This window comes from Tympanuchus pallidicinctus, unplaced genomic scaffold (genome assembly GCF_026119805.1).
Source record: "Tympanuchus pallidicinctus isolate F22 unplaced genomic scaffold, pur_lepc_1.0 scaffold5, whole genome shotgun sequence".
Classification (NCBI taxonomy): Eukaryota; Metazoa; Chordata; class Aves; order Galliformes; family Phasianidae; genus Tympanuchus; species Tympanuchus pallidicinctus.
The window spans coordinates 68,702,373-68,719,817 of NW_026294769.1; the positions used below are offsets into that span (position 1 = coordinate 68,702,373).

General features: G+C 43.1%; 1 protein-coding gene across 2 annotated transcripts in view; it reads right to left on the minus strand.

Annotated features, from left to right (window-relative positions):
• ST3GAL1 (ST3 beta-galactoside alpha-2,3-sialyltransferase 1) overlaps positions 1-17,445 on the minus strand; it is a 70,714-nt gene that overhangs the window by 11,785 nt on the left and 41,484 nt on the right. The window contains exons 1-3 of one of the 2 annotated variants that reach the window (XM_052703601.1): positions 13,516-13,638; positions 11,618-12,347; positions 2,179-2,375 (exon numbers count right to left, since the gene is read on the minus strand). In XM_052703601.1, the coding sequence (XP_052559561.1) occupies positions 2,179-2,375; positions 11,618-11,929 (509 nt within the window). In that variant the 5' untranslated portion in view covers positions 11,930-12,347; positions 13,516-13,638. Of the gene's footprint in view, positions 1-2,178; positions 2,376-11,617; positions 12,348-13,515; positions 13,639-17,445 lie in introns of those variants that run through there. The other variant, XM_052703600.1, reaches the window with a different exon arrangement.

Here is a 17,445-nt window from a genome sequence, read left to right on the forward strand (position 1 = left end):
TCCTGGCGGGAGGACAAGGAAGGATGTAGCTGAGGAAATGATGGTCAGCATCATATATTGCTGGATAACATACTGCTGTTGCCACTGCTAACAGGGAAGCAAACTCTAACAAATTTAAGCCAAGTTGCATTTTGCAGTGCTCCCTCAGGTAAATCAGTTAAATTTCTTCTAATTTCCTCTAAGGGAGTTATTAACATAGGTAGAAAATCCTGTGTGGACTTGTTGCTGAATTCTCTTCCTTTCCAGCTTTAAGGATCCTCACTGTAATGCATAAAAATACTACACAAAGAGTAAGAATTCCTACACTTCTATCTTGAGATTAGTCAATCTGAAGTACGTTATACATGGCATGTTTTCTGTGAACACAAAGCCAAGCATTGTGTCTTATGGATACAAAGGCAGCAATCATACACAGTCTCAACAGAAAGGACTGGGATTTCACTTAGTCAAAAAAACTGACAGCAAAGCAAAAGTGACCCGGCATACAGTGTATGGAAAGGAGGGTGTCACCTCAGGCTCTTTTCTACACTTGGATCTATTGCCAGAGTATGTGAAAGTGAATTACCAGATCATCAGAGATTTCATTTGTTGGATTAGCACATGGATGGGCCACCTCCTCTGCACAAGGTTCTTCAACAAATCCTAAAACCTTGTGCCATTCATTCAGATCCAGCTTGAGACAGCTAAATTAGAAGTCACATGTAAGAAAAAATTCTTTCTCAGTGAGGGGGTGAGGCACTGGAACAGGCTGCTCAAAAAAGTGGCAGATGCCCTGTCCCTGAAGACTTTCAAGGTGAGGCTGGATCAGGCTCTGGGCAACCTGATCTAGCTGTGGATGTCCCTGTTCACGGCAAAGGGACTGGACCGTGATCTTTGAAGGTCCCTTCCAACTCTAAGGGTTATATTATTCTATTCTCAAAGTCAGAGACAGCCATGATAAATTCCAAATCACAGAGAGTTTCCCCTTTGCCAGGGATGCATAGCTACAGAGGGGGGGACACATCCCCTTAATTACTATAAAAAAAAATTCAATTTTCATTCCAGCAAAGCCTGCCAGGCTTTTCTATAAGAATTTTGGAAACATAGGCCAGGCAAGGTAAGAAAGTCCACACAGGAATTGGGTGGTCTCCAAAGCAAGGAACAAAGAGTTAAGCATAAATGCACTTCCACTGCCAAGCATTTACAACCCATGGGATTAAGGTGGGGGGCTCTTCCCTTCACGTATGAGAAGATCTGGTTGGCTGACTGCCTCTGGGAAGATATTTGTTCGCTGCACGCAAATGAAGGAAGCAATCCTTGAAATCATTTATCAAACACATCTAGGTATCCAAACTGCGTCAAAAATAGAGAGGCTTAAGGTGGCCTAGCAGTTCAATAGCACTGATCTTCTGTTGACTCACTTTCAACTGCTTCCAGCTAAACATTGCATTCTGAGAGAGTAATTTCACACACTGTATTTCCAGTAGTAGTTTCTCCATTCAAGGCCTTCTGATCTGCCCCCAAGGCTCCCTGAATTGTGCTGCACAGCCAGCTGTGGTGTAGAGTTGGAGAATGTGTTGGACTACTGTGGTCAAGAGAGCTCCCCCTGAAACCTTGGCAAAGTGAACTTAGCCCAGATATCTTGATTGCCTTCTGGGAGGTTCTCTATGCCTCCTTGTCTTTCAGCAGGAAAAAATAGACAATGCTCACTGTTACAAAAGACAGAGTTGATACGTCCCCTAATGAAGTGGCTCTAGCCATTAAGCTGTCTCCTCTCTGCACAGGAGCCTTCTCAACCTACCACTGCTTAGAAGTGAACAAGTGCAAGAAAGAAAGATCTGACACAGTCAGTTATGTGTGCAAAATATCATTTGTCAGCCCTAGCTAGAGAGAGAATGTTTACCCAAAATTATCATTTTTTCAGGCATTTTTTTAAAACACAAGCAGTTTTGAACAGTGCAGAATAAGTTACAGTATCAACACATACCTAAATCCAGGACAGGTCATGTTTTCCTTCTAGACTGAAACAAGAAGTCATATCTTTAACACACATAATTTATATTCCTGTAGCTTAGACAGAACCTGAGCACCCGATTTCACTAGGTAGTCCTTGAAATCTTTTTTGCTCTCTTGTCCCAGAAAATAGCAGTGAATCTTCAAACAACAGAGACCTCTGGAGCTGAAGTGGTGCCTGCTTACCTGAGCACAAAGTCATGGGAGTCAATATCTTGGCCATACTGAGACTGACGAAGGTTGCCGGAGTTGCCCACGACGGCACACCGTCTGCATGAGAAAGTGCCCCGCTCCTGCAGTGGGTCCCCGTCCCCAGGAATGATCCCAAACAATTCCTTGAGAGTATCATTAATATTCTTCGGAGATTTCTCTCCTTGCAGTTTCTGTGAGGGAAAAAAATCACTCCAGGTTACCACTGTACCAGTATAGCCAGCTTCTCTGTGAGTGAGACATGGCTTCAAATGTCTTCTCAAAGACCACCTTAGCTCATGCTGCTGCAGACACTGTTTCCCATAGTGTACGCTACAAGGCTTCAGGTGGGAGCTTCAAAAGTGAAGGAAAAACATGGAAAATCCTTTCCCAATTATTTTTTAACTTGCTTTCCCTTTTCTCCTCCTTTTCCATTAACAGCCTCACATCCCCAGTCTCTATTTAGCCATAGTGGAACAGATCATACATTCTCCTCAAGGCTGACCCCACCACAATTAAAGTCCTTCTGAAGTCTAAAAGCCTCATACTGCTTTGGACCAGATATCTTCTGTTAAGACACGTATAAGATTACTTTTAACTCTCCTAGGAAGGACAAAACAGTCTAAGGAACCCGACGGAGTACAGAATTAGGGCCAAGCCAGCAAGAGTAGCCATGGACACCCTTCCCTCAAGTTTTGGCATATGCCAGAAGTGGGACAGTGAGTTTTCACTTCTGTTATTCTGGACTAGCCAGACGCTAGGGCAATACAGTACAGAAAAGTAGAGTTAACCCTGAGAGCTGGAGATGTAAAGCTATACAAAAAATTCTCAAGGATGAAGAAAACCACCCCGGACCTTGGTCACTGTGCCTGTTGCCATGGAGGGAAGTTCTTTGTATCAGTCCTGTGGTGCGTGGTGCAAACAATGGCCAGACGGTGAAGGCAGTGGCAAGGTGCAGGGCAGGTGATGTTACACTCACTCCCTTTCTGGGAATCTGCTCTCTGAGGGCTGCTAAAAAGGTTGGGAGTGCTGGCATGCTGACACAAATCACTGCCCACACCCATGGTGTCACCTGCTCACACGTAGGACAGAAAGCTCTCTAAGGGAGAATGGATCTAAGACAACATCCGCCAAAAGGCTTTGCCCTGCTCTGCAAGCTCAGGGCAAGGAAATACAGGGAGGGAGGGAGGGAAGAAAAATACCTTTCCCACGACTCCCAGCAATAGCCTGGGGTAATCTGGCTTTAGTTTTGACGCTTTTCTCTCACCTGCACCAGGACCTGTAAATCTGTTCTACTCTCTCTACGTACACATAAAGAACTATGACTGCAAATTTTGTTTGATCATCAAAATTATGTGTTGTCTCTTCACAGATCTATGTAAAGAAACCTTATTTGCACAGAATTGAACGACAAGTCCATGGAGGTCAGAGATAAAGGAAAACAAGGCCAAGGACTCAAAACAAAGGAGCCAAAGAAATCTTACCTAACAAATTCATAGAATCATAAAAAGGTTTGGCTCGCAAGGGATCTCAATGATCATCTAGTTCCAAACTCCTGCCAGGGACAGGGCTGCCACCCAATAGAACAAGGCTGCCCAAGGCCGCATTCAGCCTGGCCTTGAATCACTGCCAGGGATGAGGTATCCACAGCTTCTCCAGGCAACCTCTGCCAGGACCTCACCACTTCATAATGAAAAATTTCCCCCTGACTCCTTATAGTTTAAAACATTCCCTCTTGTTCTACCACTACCCACTGACAACAACTTCACCTTCCTGCTAACCATTGCTAACCTACACGCTCACGTATGAATTGCACAGGGCGGTCCTCATTAAAAGAAGTCAGCACAAAACTCTTGCTGGGCTGAAGTTACCATCCATTATTGTCTTGGTTTGCAGCTGATGCTGAGTTTTGGCAGAGACAAGAGGAAGGGCTTGGACTACCACAGCTCTGAGTCCATTGGGTAGTGCTGAGAAATGACATCAATCACAGCATCACTGAAATAGGCACTGCCTTCTTCTGGCTGCATTAATAACTCACCCCTTCGTGTTATTCCTTCAACCCACTCTGAGGGCAGGACATTAGAAAAGCCAGGCCAAGTAATCAAATGGCTGCACCTACAGCTAAAAGGTAATTAGGATGCACAGACAAGAACAGTTATTATTGCTACATATACATACATATGTATTCTGCAGGCAGTTTAAGCACAAATAGTCATTTTCTCCTAAATTTTTTTGTGTGATGTTACCAACATATCTTCACATACCTAAACTTGTATGTTCTTATGAACCCAGTCTAACCTAATTCTCAAAACTAATTGGCCTATAAGCAAACCACTTAATGTTAGCCTAATCCTGCACAGCCTTCAAAATAAATGAGGGCGTTTCATAGATGTCACAGAATGCAGCATCAGGGGTATAATGCAGAAAAATCCCATTTTTTAAGAAGGAACTTGTTTTGAGTTATTTGAACACATACACACACACCATTTGCAGACTCCTCTCTCTGTAAAGACTGAACTGACTTTAAATGCCTTTAAGAAATGAAAGAGAATACCAGCAAACATTGCTTCAAAACATTTTAAAGAACGTAATCACTCTAGGAAAAATAAAAATTTCTTCTTGAACTGATTTTGCTCAACAAAATTCAGACAGAGAAGGTAATTTTCAGAAAATCCTAAGCAGCTGAGCCTTCTTTTTATGTTAAATTACCTTTTCAGACAGAATGATAGCATCAGTAAAGGAAATGAGCAGTAGCACTTCCGTTTTTGGTGCATTATGGACAGGCACAGAATTGAGATCTGAAGTGTCTTTCTGTTACACTGCTATCAGTCTATACTACCTGCGTTGCAATCATGTTAAAATGTGCTCACCAAGCCCAGCCAGAAGGCAGGATACCACTGTCCTAAAATCTCTGTTATACAGAATTTCTCCAGCTGAGATTAGGACTGGCTTTACAGACTGCAAAGACCGTAAGTAGAAGGAGGACTTTTTGCTTAACTCCATCCAGGAAAACACCAGTCCCTCATTAAAGGTGCTGTTTTTATATCCTCAGTGATAATCTGATCGAACTCTGTTTTTCAAGACCAGGACTAATCTTCAATTGTCTAGTCTTTGACTTTTCAGCAGTACAAAGCAGAACAGGAAATACAGTTGTTTAACTTCAAGGCAGATCTCTTTTAAAACTTAGACGTAATATGCAGCCAAGTTCCTTATTTCACAATGATTATTTGACTTCTTGAAAATGTCTACTTTGATAGCTTTATAATTACAAGCCAATTATAGTTCACTTTCCCATGCCAAATATTTGTTTTTGGGGTTTGTTTTTTTTTTGAGTAGTGTTGTCATTTTAACAATCTACCACCAGTTTGGCATTTCCCATAAATGAAAACTGTGAGGAACCTAAGTCCATCCCCATCATGCAAAGCAGAGCCATGTAAACCCTGGCAGTGCAGATGGCAGCATAATGCCCGCTTGGAGCTCTGCTGAGATGTGATGTTCTCTCCAAGTGCTGTAGGTGTGTGCCAGGGATATATCTATGAATGTAGCTGCTGGCTTAAATACACTGAAATACCTGAACCGTGAGTCCTTGGTGAAGTCACTGGTCTTCTCCAAAGTCTTTGCAATCAACAGCCTTATCTAACGGTGCAGTTTAATCTCTTGCCCAATTCCAAAAGGAATCTTTACCTGACTTGTGTCCACATATCAAATATCTCAAAACACTTCAGTCTCTAGTCCTCTGAGAATAAGAGACCAGAAACCTTGGGATTTCCTGTTTTTGTATCTCGGAAGGCTTCCCTAGGCTCTCTGGTACCATCATGCCACCAGTAATGGTACCAAGTATTGCTAAGAAGCAGTACTCAAAACTAACTAAGGGAATGCAAGGGGAGGATGTGAGGATGCTCAGAGCTAATAGCTTGAAGCAGTGGCAATGAAATCAAAGAGTCTAGAAGGGAAAACCTGCTGGTGCTTGTGCACCCTGCACCCATGGGCAATTTGGATAGTTCAGGTTGGATACTAGGAAAAATTTATCCTCCAAAAGAGTGGTAATGAATTGGAACAAACCACCCAGGGACGTGGTGGAATTACATCCCTGGAAGCCTTCAAGAACCATGTAGATGTGCCAATGAGTGACATGGTTTAGTGGGCATGGTAGGGATGGGTTGATGGTTGGACTAGATGTGTGGTCTTTTCCAACCTTAATGATTTCCTGATTCTAAGTTTGGCACTGCATTATATTAGACACACCTTCAAAATCCCAATATATTAGCATGTAGAAAATATCCTGCTTAACCTGAATGTAGGTGGAAATGTGTCACGCCTGGGTCAGTATACAACCTAAGTGGTGGAAAGCCATAAGTGTGGGCCTGGTAGCACATCAGGGACAGCCCTTTTGCAAGAACACTGACAGGCAGCCTAGGAAAGTAAGTGCAGAAATACTGTTTTTCAGTGTTTTCCCTTTTTTCAAACTGTCTTTAAAAGATAGAGACTTAAACCCCATGAGAACCTCTTTTGCACAGCTACTAATTGCCTTGCTGCAACAGTTTGGAGGCATTAAAACTCAGGCAGCACATTCCAGTCATAAGACATTGTACAAAGATTAATCCTAGCAACAGCCTGATGGGGCAAATGCAGGTAATCTCCATTTTGCAGACCGAAGGAAAGGTTAAAAGAAGACCATCAATTTTAAAAATGTCTCCTTGGTCTGGAAAATATGACATTATTATTGTTATACTTAATGTCTTGCAATTACTATGCATCAAAAAGATTTAGGGGAAGAATATAGGGCCTTTCAAGGGTTTGGGTTGGCTTTATGTAATGATTTGTGTCTGTCATAAAATATGTATTTTCAAATATAAACGTAATGTGCATTTTTTATGCAAATAGCACTCAGTAATGTGTGCATGCCAAATTGTATGATTTCCAGCTTCCACGGCTGGTACAAGCCACCTCCACAAGAGCAAAAAGACCCTACCTCTGCCAGCTCTGTGTGCTTGTGTTTCTGGCTGCGGGATGCCTGCAGCTCAGCAAAACTGAGCCTGCTGTTCAGAGGGACTGCAGGTTCAAAGCACTTTCAAATCCATCTATCCTCGTCGCAGGAGAACCTGGTGCTGTCCAGCTGGACATACAAGACACTGCTGGCAGGGACAAGGGGAAACACAAGGTCAGGCTCTTTCTCTCAATATGTCCAAGGCTGGTCTGAACACTGGGCTTGCACCCAAGCAGGATGACACGAGGTCACACCGAGTATGTACAGCCACTGGGACTGCATTTAGCTCTACCTTCTGAAGGGAACATGCTGCCTTCGAGGCGCTGAGCCCTTGGTACTGCATTTCAAGCATCACGGTGTCCCAGTTTTAAAGATTTCTTGTGATCAAAGTATTTGGATAAATTTTCTACAAAGAGCATTCAAAATGCATGACTCAGGTGCCAGGTATCTCTGATACTGCCTTAAAAATAAGAGCAGCTTCCACATGCACGTGGTGGGGATGCCCTTTTATTCACAGTCTGCTGAGAAAATCTTTAAGCCATACATTACACTTTTTCTTATAGCCACAAGACCTAAAAGCTGGCATTTTCTTTTAGATATGCTAATCAAATGTCCCCAAGAGCTGAGCATCATAAAATTCAAGATAAAACATGTTAGAATGTGAAAGTTTATGAACTCTGTGCAGCAGATAAGATTGCCAGAGAACTCTGAGCCTGATTTTACTTATTATAAACTTTAATAAGTTTAAACTTTAATACTTTATTATAAACTTTAATCCATCAGCTTGAGTGGAGTTATTTGGAATTTAGAATAGCAAGTTTCATTCTTGCATTTTTTATACTCTCTGATCATTAAAAACAATGAAGAAAAACTTTCAGGACAAAACAAGAGAACTATAAATAAATGCTATGCCATGTTACAGCATGTATTTTTTTTTTTTTTTTGTCCCAGTTCCTTATATATGGGCTACTGTCATAGATCAACAGAAAACTTGAAAGTGAGCCTGTTGTTCAGGACAATGGGACAGATAATAGGGATAAATGCAGCACGTTGTATAAGGTGACAACTTCCAGAGAGACTTTGACAATCCCTGAAATACAAGATGAGTAAATGCAAATGGACAGAAAGACAGAGGGACACATGAATAAGAGAGGAGAGGAGGGGAGAGGAGAGGAGAGGAGAGGAGAGGAGAGGAGAGGAGAGGAGAGGAGAGGAGAGGAGAGGAGAGGAGAGGAGAGGAGAGGAGAGGAGAGGAGAGGAGAGGAGAGGAGAAAGGGAGGGAAGGAGGGATGGAAGGAAGGATGACTAAATCAAGGGAAGGTTTATCTCCTGGGTGCATTTAAGCAAACAAAAAGTAACAGCTGTACAAAGAAGCTTCTTGTTTCTGTGAACAAAGACACAACCAGGCAGATTTTTAGACCTTCACACATAGCAAGAGTATTTCTCCTCCAAAAGGCCACATACTACCAAGCAGGCTGTATATTCCACAAATACGCCATGAAGGAGACTGATAACCATGCAAAGAGTTGCAAGCAAGCAAAACCGCCGTGTCCTTTGGCCTCACATGTCACTTCACCTCAAATCTTTGTAATTAGGCTCTGAAATCAGTTGTGGCTCTGCTAGAAGTGGAGAGATACTCGTGCCATGTCATCGTTTGGCTGAATAACCCCTATTCATAACTTTAGAAACAGGGTTTATAAGAAGGGAGGGTGGGCTAAGCTTGACAGAGCAACATGTCCAGCAAGGGCTCTCCATGTATTTAGCTCATATCACCTTTGTCTTCCCATTATACCAGAGGCACAGCCTTATACAAGAGTTCCAGCAGAATCACCCTCCCTTCAGTTACAGGGTAATGAAAGCATTGCACTGTCTGGAGTCTGTCCTGCAAGATTTCTGTCTTGAAATGAAGTAACAACAAGCAATTTCTCCTTGTGCTTCATCTTTTAAGTACAGATATAGTGAAAAGTCACCAATCACTGACTTAGCAAACCAAGCAACCATAAAATGTGGCCACAAGCAATGTTTTCTTTAAGACTGGCAGAAATCACTGAATAAACTTGAAAAATGAGACTAAAACTGAACAGCAGAAATGGGGCTCACCCAGGATGCACCTGGGATACATCAACTGCAGAAGGAACTGTCTCAGAAAGGGCTACTCAGACTGGTTGCAAACAGGAGCTGCAGGGCTCCTCCACCATTTAACATTAGATTAGGACAAGTGTTTTCGGTGCGTGGCTGATTTCCTCTGAACAATGCAATTTTACGTGTCACCCAAACATTTCACATGTTCTGGCTGAAGGTAAGTTCTGACTGGAAAACAATGGTGGAAAAAGCGTAGAAATCTTCCATCTAAGAAAAAGTTGCTTTGATTTTGTGTTCTGAAATAGTGTATTCCCTTTGAACTTGACCTGAATTTAAAAAATGAAGGAAAACAGTAAAAATAGAGTTAGATCTGAAAATTTAGGGGAAAAAAAAAAAAAAAAAAGCTTTGGGATAAGACTCTCTTCATTTAGCTGAAAAAGAACCCTCCTCTCCAAATGTCTGTTTCGAGTTGAACTGATGTTAGATATTTGTGCTTTTTCTCTTTCAGTTTCACTACAAGAAGGAGAATCAGAAACTTAGTACTGAAAGTCCCAAGTTTTCTTCCTTTTTTTCAACTTTTATTTTAAAGAGAGAATGCATCCAAGCCTTGTGTTTAAATCAAAGATGGGTCTGAGTGCAGAACTTCAGCCTGTCATCTTCCCAGATGAGAACAACCCACATGAGAAATAGGGGGACCAGAAGGAAGAGCATATGAGGGTAGCAAGAAAACACACGGGTGACTGGAAACCGCTGTCATGGCAAAAGGGCAGGTGAAAAGATGAAAGAGTTGGAATATGAGACTAATAGCCTCAAAGTGGGCTTTTTCATAAAATGAGGATATATTTTATGTAACAGTTGAATATTGCAGTTTACTGGCAGCTATTTTCCACCAGAAAATGCAACAGGCAATGGAGTGAAAAGTGATAAATCAGATTCAGCCTTGTTTCTACAGTACCTGACACCTCCTCCGAGACCTGAACCCCTCCAACGTGCATATGAATGTGCACTTTAATTCCACATTAAGGGCTGTGCACGGGAGACCAGGTTGTAGGCAGCTGTGTGTTCCAAGAAAAGCTCTGTGAAACTATTTTTTTTGTGACAAACAGGGAGGCAACTCATTATGAAACCAGCCAGAACCTGTGCTTTAGCAGCTGGGAAGCAGGGGCCATCAGCAACTCATTTAATGCAAGATCTCATTTCAAGAAAACACAAAAGGGGATTCAATTAGACAAACCATCAGGAAACACCATCTTCTTTCCTATGCTTCTAGAACAAGGTATCTACTGGCTTTCATGATGTTGAGATCCAGCTCTTTGCACCACCCAGTCCTAAGGATACATATGAACTGCTCCCTCCCGTGACCCAGTGTACCTGTGTGCCTTGCAGACCTGTTTTATGTCACCAGCAACAATGCAGCCTGTGCTCATACACATGGAATGAATCATTTTCTGTTTAATCCTGCTAAGTATTTGCAAGTCTTACACTTGGGAGAGCCCCAAACGATTCACACACTTCCCAATAAGTTTGCTTTGCTGCCTCAACAAAAAGGCAGAAGGCCTTTTTTACCACCCGAAGTGAAACAAGCTGCATTACAAATTCTTCTTGCAACAAGAAGGGAGTTTCCTCCCAACAAGAAGGGAGTTAATACTGAGATTCGCAAATCCCTAGCTCCCACAGGGAATTTCATAGAATCATTTGAGTTGGAAGGGACCTTTAAAGGTCATTTAATCCAACTCTCCTGCACTGAACAGGGACACCTACAGCTAGATCAGGTTGCTCAGAGCCCTATCCAGCCTGACCTCGGATGTTTACATGGATGGGGCATCCACCAGCTCTCAGGGCAACATGCTGCACTGCTCACGACATTTATTATAAAAAATTTTTCCTTGTATCCTGTCAAAATCTCCCCTCTTTTAGTTTGACACTGTTTCTCCTTGTCCTGTCACAACAGACCCTGTTAAAGAATCTGTCCCCTTCTCTCTTATTGCCTTGCTTCAGATATCAAAAAGCCGCTCTCAGGTCTCCCTGGAACCTTGTTTTCTACAGGCTGAACAGCCCCAGCTCTCTCAGCCTGTCCACGTAGGGAAGGTATTCCAGCCCTTGGACCATTTTTGTGGCCCTCCTCTGAACATGTTCCGAGAGGCTGATTTTCTTAACTTGCAGGCAACGAACATATGCAACAAGTAACTGTGTGGTAAACATCAGCAAAAACACTCATTTTCTCCCTATTCTGACTGCCTCATCAACTGGGATCACAAATATTTACAGCAGGAATTCCCTCCCACCACCTGTTCATCATCACCCGAGGTCCTAAATCTCAACACACCAAGGGCAGGCCGCCTCCCCACCAGCACACCTTCCACTTACCAGCCACCACCTGTAGCTGTCCTCTGGGATCAAGGCATTTTGTGAGGTCAGGAAAGGTTGCATAGTTGAGTTAAACCTCTGGTCGAACCAGAGGGAATGTCCCAGCTCAGAAATACAGGTGCTACAGCTACACGGCCTCCTAGGAAATTTGATGAGTTTTCGGACTTGCTCAGAAAACTGAGTGATGATGTATCTAGGATCCCAAGTGGTCATGGTCACCTGCTGCTTGTAGTTCAGCAGGAACGACGTCACTGTGATGAGCACGAAGGCGAATGTGAAGACCTTCACATTCCTTTTCCTGACGGTGACCATCTTGGTGCTGGTGGAGCACGACGTGGGGGGAAAGCTAAGGCAACACGGACAGGCTGCTGCTAGTCCTCTCGGGGCTGCTCACCACCTGGGGCCTAGGCTATACCTACAACTGCAGTACCTCCGTCCATAGGGGAAGAAGATTCGTTTTTCCCAGACACACTTAAAAAAAGGCAGAGCTGGGTATTTCTTTTCCCTATTCACGGTGCTTGGAAATCTCTTCCACTATGGCTTCAACAAAGACAGATCCTTATCCTTTCACATTCCAGGTCTTCTGTGCAGTACCCAAACTGTAAAAAGCAGACCGTGTTCTTTCTTTTCTTGTAGACAGTTCACCAAGGATCAGATCATTAGGGGATGTATATTCCAGCTGAGAAACATACTTTGATGTCCATTTAAGCCATATAGAGCAGTTCGCAGCCTGGAGACACACACATAGAAAAAGAGTAAAACAAATGTCAGTTTCCATGCTTTTCACTGCCCATCCCAAAACTTGAGCCCTCAACACAGCACCAGCTATGACTTCAGCTGCCCTAAATGCATACCAAGGAGTTTCAGGCTGAAATTTCCAAAAGGGCAGAACATCAACCTGTGGACGTTGAGCCCCTTTATATTGAGTCAGCCACAGCTCTCTGGCCCTGTTTGAATTACAGGTCAGTCATTTGAATAGCAATGAAACACCTTATTCCCTTAGGCTGACCTTGATAGCCACCAGATAAGCCAAGTATGCATAACATGATCCAGCTGAACAAAAAGCGCCAGACAGAGGAGGGAAGGACAGGAAGGAAGAAGAGTTCATTCCATTCTCTTTCTCCCCCAACAGGCTTCATTTCCTAAGCATTCTGGCTGGATTTGTAATTCGGAGAAAGCTAAGCAAGAATAGCTCATATATTCTGGGACAGACGGAGGAAGTTAAAGGATAAATGGCCTTTGTTTTGCATGGATTATTGTTATTTTCCATCTTACTGCCAAGGTAGGTTAGGTACAGCCAGCTTTTGATTTCTGAGGCTCCTCTGAGATCCCAGCCAGGCAGAGAGGCAGGGAGTAGGGGCTGCTGAACAGCCCGGATGGGGGATTTAAGCAAGCACCAAGTCTTTAAAAGCTGAATAATGGATCCTTCCTCCCACAACACCACTGTTTCATGGGAAGAAGATGTCTTGTGGCTTTTTAAAATTTAGATCTTTGCAAAAAAAAAAGGCCTCTAAAGTGTCATCACTTAATCAGCATTCTCTTAACTAAAGGAAAAAAAAAAAGGAAAAACATTGGAGAAGAGTCTGCATTAGAATACGGGCAGTTTGTGAAAAAGCAAAAGCCCAGCAAACAAAGTCTTGTGGACTTAGCTTCAGGCATCCAGCCAGCAAAGAGCAAAACAGCAACTGTTATCTGTCAGAAATTCCCATATTAAACTAATCCTTGTAGGCTCCCTCCCATTTCCCCCCTCCCCCCCACAAGCTCCTACACATAAAGGAAAGAGGTTGCTGCCTCTTCACTTGGGGATCTGCAGGGACACCCTGAAGGCCAAACTGCTTTTCCAAAGGGCTGGACATAGATACAGCACAGTTTTTCAGAGGTGTTGTTTAAATATTTACCGAGTTCTGTAAAGCCAAACCTGAAAGCAGGAGCTTCGATCATGGTTGTGAACCCCTGCTCTGCTCCAAGTTTCTCCTCTGTGATGGGCAGTGCGTGCCACCTAGTTAGTCTCTGCTTGCCAAATGCCCTGAGATTTATTTGCTGCCTGGACCAAACAAATGCAACCAAGGCTGACAAGCAGGTCAACCTGGATAACGAAAGGCTTTATTAACCCAGGCTGCTCAGGCAGTGAATTACACTGCAGAGAGCAATCCTGTGTGCCTGTTACTAAAATGAATATTTTGAAGGGACCTGTGGTGAGTTTTGGTGCTAATCAGAGACCTCCCTGGGTACAGTTTGGGATTCACATTCCAAAAGGCACTGGGGATGAGGTCACCATGCCTTGGAGAGTAGAAATGGGATTTTAACAGCCCTGTCCACACCAGTTGGTCTCTGTGCCAGAGAGCGGTCCCAAATCTGTTTGCTTTACTGGTATGGATGCAGTTGCTAGTCTAAACAAAAACACAGCCCCCAACCTCCCCAGGAAGTGCCAACTCCCAGAAACAAACTGATTCTCCATTTATGGGCCGGATAATTCAAAAGCTGCAATGTTGGCTGGCTGAACTCCTCCTGCTGTTAATGTTGAGCCAAATCACTGTTTGTCAACACAGTTGCTGCTCTTCAGTTATTTTTAAGTGGAAGAGGGAGGGGACTTTCTTGGAAAAGCCCGTAAAATGGGGTATTGTTCAGAAAAGAATACAATTGCAGCCACAAAAACAAACACCCATTTCACAATGTTTTTTTTTAACTCATCTATGGTTAAACTTATATTTAGAATTAAAAAAAAAAATAAAATGCTGTATTTATGCAGTGAACTGCAGTGACAAACTGTAACCATACCAGCCGTTATAGCACGGGGTGAAGGTGAGAAAAGAGCAGAACTCCCACGGCCCTTCTCCAGCGTGGAAACGCACACCGCACACTCTATTTTAATTCTGACTATTTCCGTTTACTTAGGAATGCTCGTGTTTCCTATGGGCACTCAGAATAGGAAAATATATATATAAATATATCCTGACAGAAAGGCTCTCGGGACTATAAATATGATTTAGGGCCTGAGGAAAAGGCATGCTGAAATGAATAGAAAAAGTTTTCATTGGCTTTGCTGTGACTTGGATGAGGCCCATTTTTTTCTGTTAGATCCAAATTAGATCCAACCCGGAGATCAGGATTTTCTTTCTTCCTTGCACTAAGGCTTCTACTGCATCTGAGACCACGCACCGTGCAAGAAGAGTGGGGCAGTGCCAAAGTAGCAGCCAGCCCTATGTTAGCTGCGGCCCTATGTTAGCTGCTGACGTGAGACCTGGCCCTCGGCTAAGTGCCTGCAACCCCCACTCTAGAGGAGTTGTTTCATCTCCCTATACTATTTGTACTGGTCAATTTAACTTATTGCAGAGAAGCAACGTGCAACCAGACATGGTTTTATCAACACAACTCACTGTGACCTTGCCATTCACATATCTGCAAACAGGTCGTTTTGGCATTGGACCAAGGAACAATTCCTGAGAACTTAAGATGTGGAGTTTAAGTGCCCAGCCCTGATCAGCTATGATGCACCAACAGTTTAATGGGGTTGAACTTCACTGTGCCTGTGCCTACCTTTATCTGTTGTCACCAGGTTAAGCTACCTTCAGCTACTGGGTCTTATCTGCAGTCTGGATTTCTCCTGCTTCCTTCCTACTTCCTCCTGCTTCCTATGTAAACCCTTGTTCTCATGTAAAATACCCTTGGACATGCTAAGATAACTTAATTCTGCAGCGAACTTGCAATACACAGTGGCATACAATGCAGAGAAAATGCAAAATTGCATTTCTCAGGCAAGATCAAAAGTGAGGCCGGTTCCTTCGTGCTGGGTTCTAAGTGCAGGAGTGGTTCCAGTGCGACTCCATGGTCATTAAGGAAGGGCAGAGCTTAGTCCTCTAAGTTGTATGAACTGAAATAAAATATCCTGGGACTAATCCACTGCAATTAACTGTGTTCATTATTTTCTTGCATTCTGGAAAGAAGGAAAATCAATACATTTGTTTTCCTCCTGCGGTAGATCTTATTTGTATTCCAAAATCGGAAGAAAGACTTTGGTCCTAGCCAACTTGGAATGTGGATAAAATCAAATCTATGTGATAGACTAATAAAAGAAACTCCTAAGAACTTCAGGAAATACTTTTTTTTTAATAAATCCACCTTGTAATGCAGTGTATTCTCATTGCATTTGTCAGGTAATGTGAAGAAAGCTCACCCGTACGCCACAAAGGAGCAGAGAGAGACATGGACAGGTGGGAAAGTCCAAATAGTACGCTGTCTGGCTGCTTCCTGGCTCATCTTAGGGAGCCATCAACCCATCAGAGCCCATTTCCTCAAGCACAGGGGCATGAGGGCAGATGAAAATGTGAAATAATGACTCAGAGAAAGATCTACCCTGTCTGAGTCCGTGGCTATCCCATGACAGCCTCAGCCCCACTGTCCAGGTGTGAAACTCACGCAGATAAGCCAACACCAAAGCACTTTCTGCCTGCCTGGTGGCACAGAGCACAGTATGGGATGCAAGGGAAAAGCATCGGGGGACAGTAGAGCCTGATCTGGTGCTTAATCTAGTGATTGGCAACCCTGCCCACGCCAGGGGGGTGGGAACTAGATGATCTTTGAGGTCCCTTCCAACCCAAGCCATTCAATGATTCTATAATCCAGGCATGGTGCTGCCCCAGCCTCACCTTCTAGTTGCTGGATCTGGACCAACTGTCCCCTAACAACACAGAGTCAGAACAGCAGTGTGAATTACTCTGTCATTTCAAATCAAGTTTGCCACACACCACAGGTAATGTCGTTGGAAATACAAATCTTCAGAAAATATCATTCAAGAATGAATGACAGAAAATAATCTGAGCTATGCAAGTGGCATTTTGTTGAGGTCAAACCTGTGTGCTTAATGTTGCTTACAATAATATCACTTCTTCCTGACTTTTGTTTCTAAAATTGCAAATTCTTTTTCAAAATTATTCTGAATTATTTTAGAAATGAAAGAAATGCGTAGAAATATTCAAGTGTGTGTTAAAGACAGTATTTCATAGTGGTAATGGGTTGACAGTTGGATTTAATGATCTTGGAGGCCTTTTCCAACCTTAATGACTCTGTGAAAATTCGCAGAATGCTTCTTTTCTTGATTTTTTTCTTAGTCTTAGACAAACAACCAAAAATGCATAATGAAAATAATAATCTCCCCAAGTAAATGGCTTTTTATGGTTGAGTTTGACCACTTCCTAATGCCTGTTTGCTAGCAGAAAAGTACTAACTGCCAGCACATCAGTGACATCTTTGCCAGCCTTCATTTGATGCTGACAGTTCAGGATCCAGCCTCCTGGTCCACAGCCCACATTAAAACCTAGGTGTAAAACAAACTTCTCTGGTTTGATGTCATCAGAATTTTCCATATGCAGCACATTTGTCAGAACAGCACAAAAGCGACAAGAACCAACATCCCTGTATAAAGACATTTCCAGTTTTCCATGCAAACTCTGAACAGCTCAAAGGTTCGGAGGTGCTTTGCATTCACAATACATTGTTATCAAGCCTTTTGGCAACACAAGCTGTATTTCCTCAAGTATGCTTCCTGTTGTTTTGGGACTTTTTCCCATTCATACTCCTCCTGAGTACCTATGTTTCCAACCTTGGGTCTCAGAGCTCCGTCCTCGGATGCACCATGAGGATGCAAAATGAAATCTGTAGAAATGAAGGTCCCAAATGTTTTGGAAGATATCACCACAGGGCAGCAGAAAGCTTGTCCCTGGAAAAATGCGTAATTTTTCAACTCAGTTTTGTGCTAAATCCTGGAAAGGAACAGTGGATGGAACTGTTATTCCAAAGCACAGGCTCGTCTGCCCTGCCCCAGCTCATCG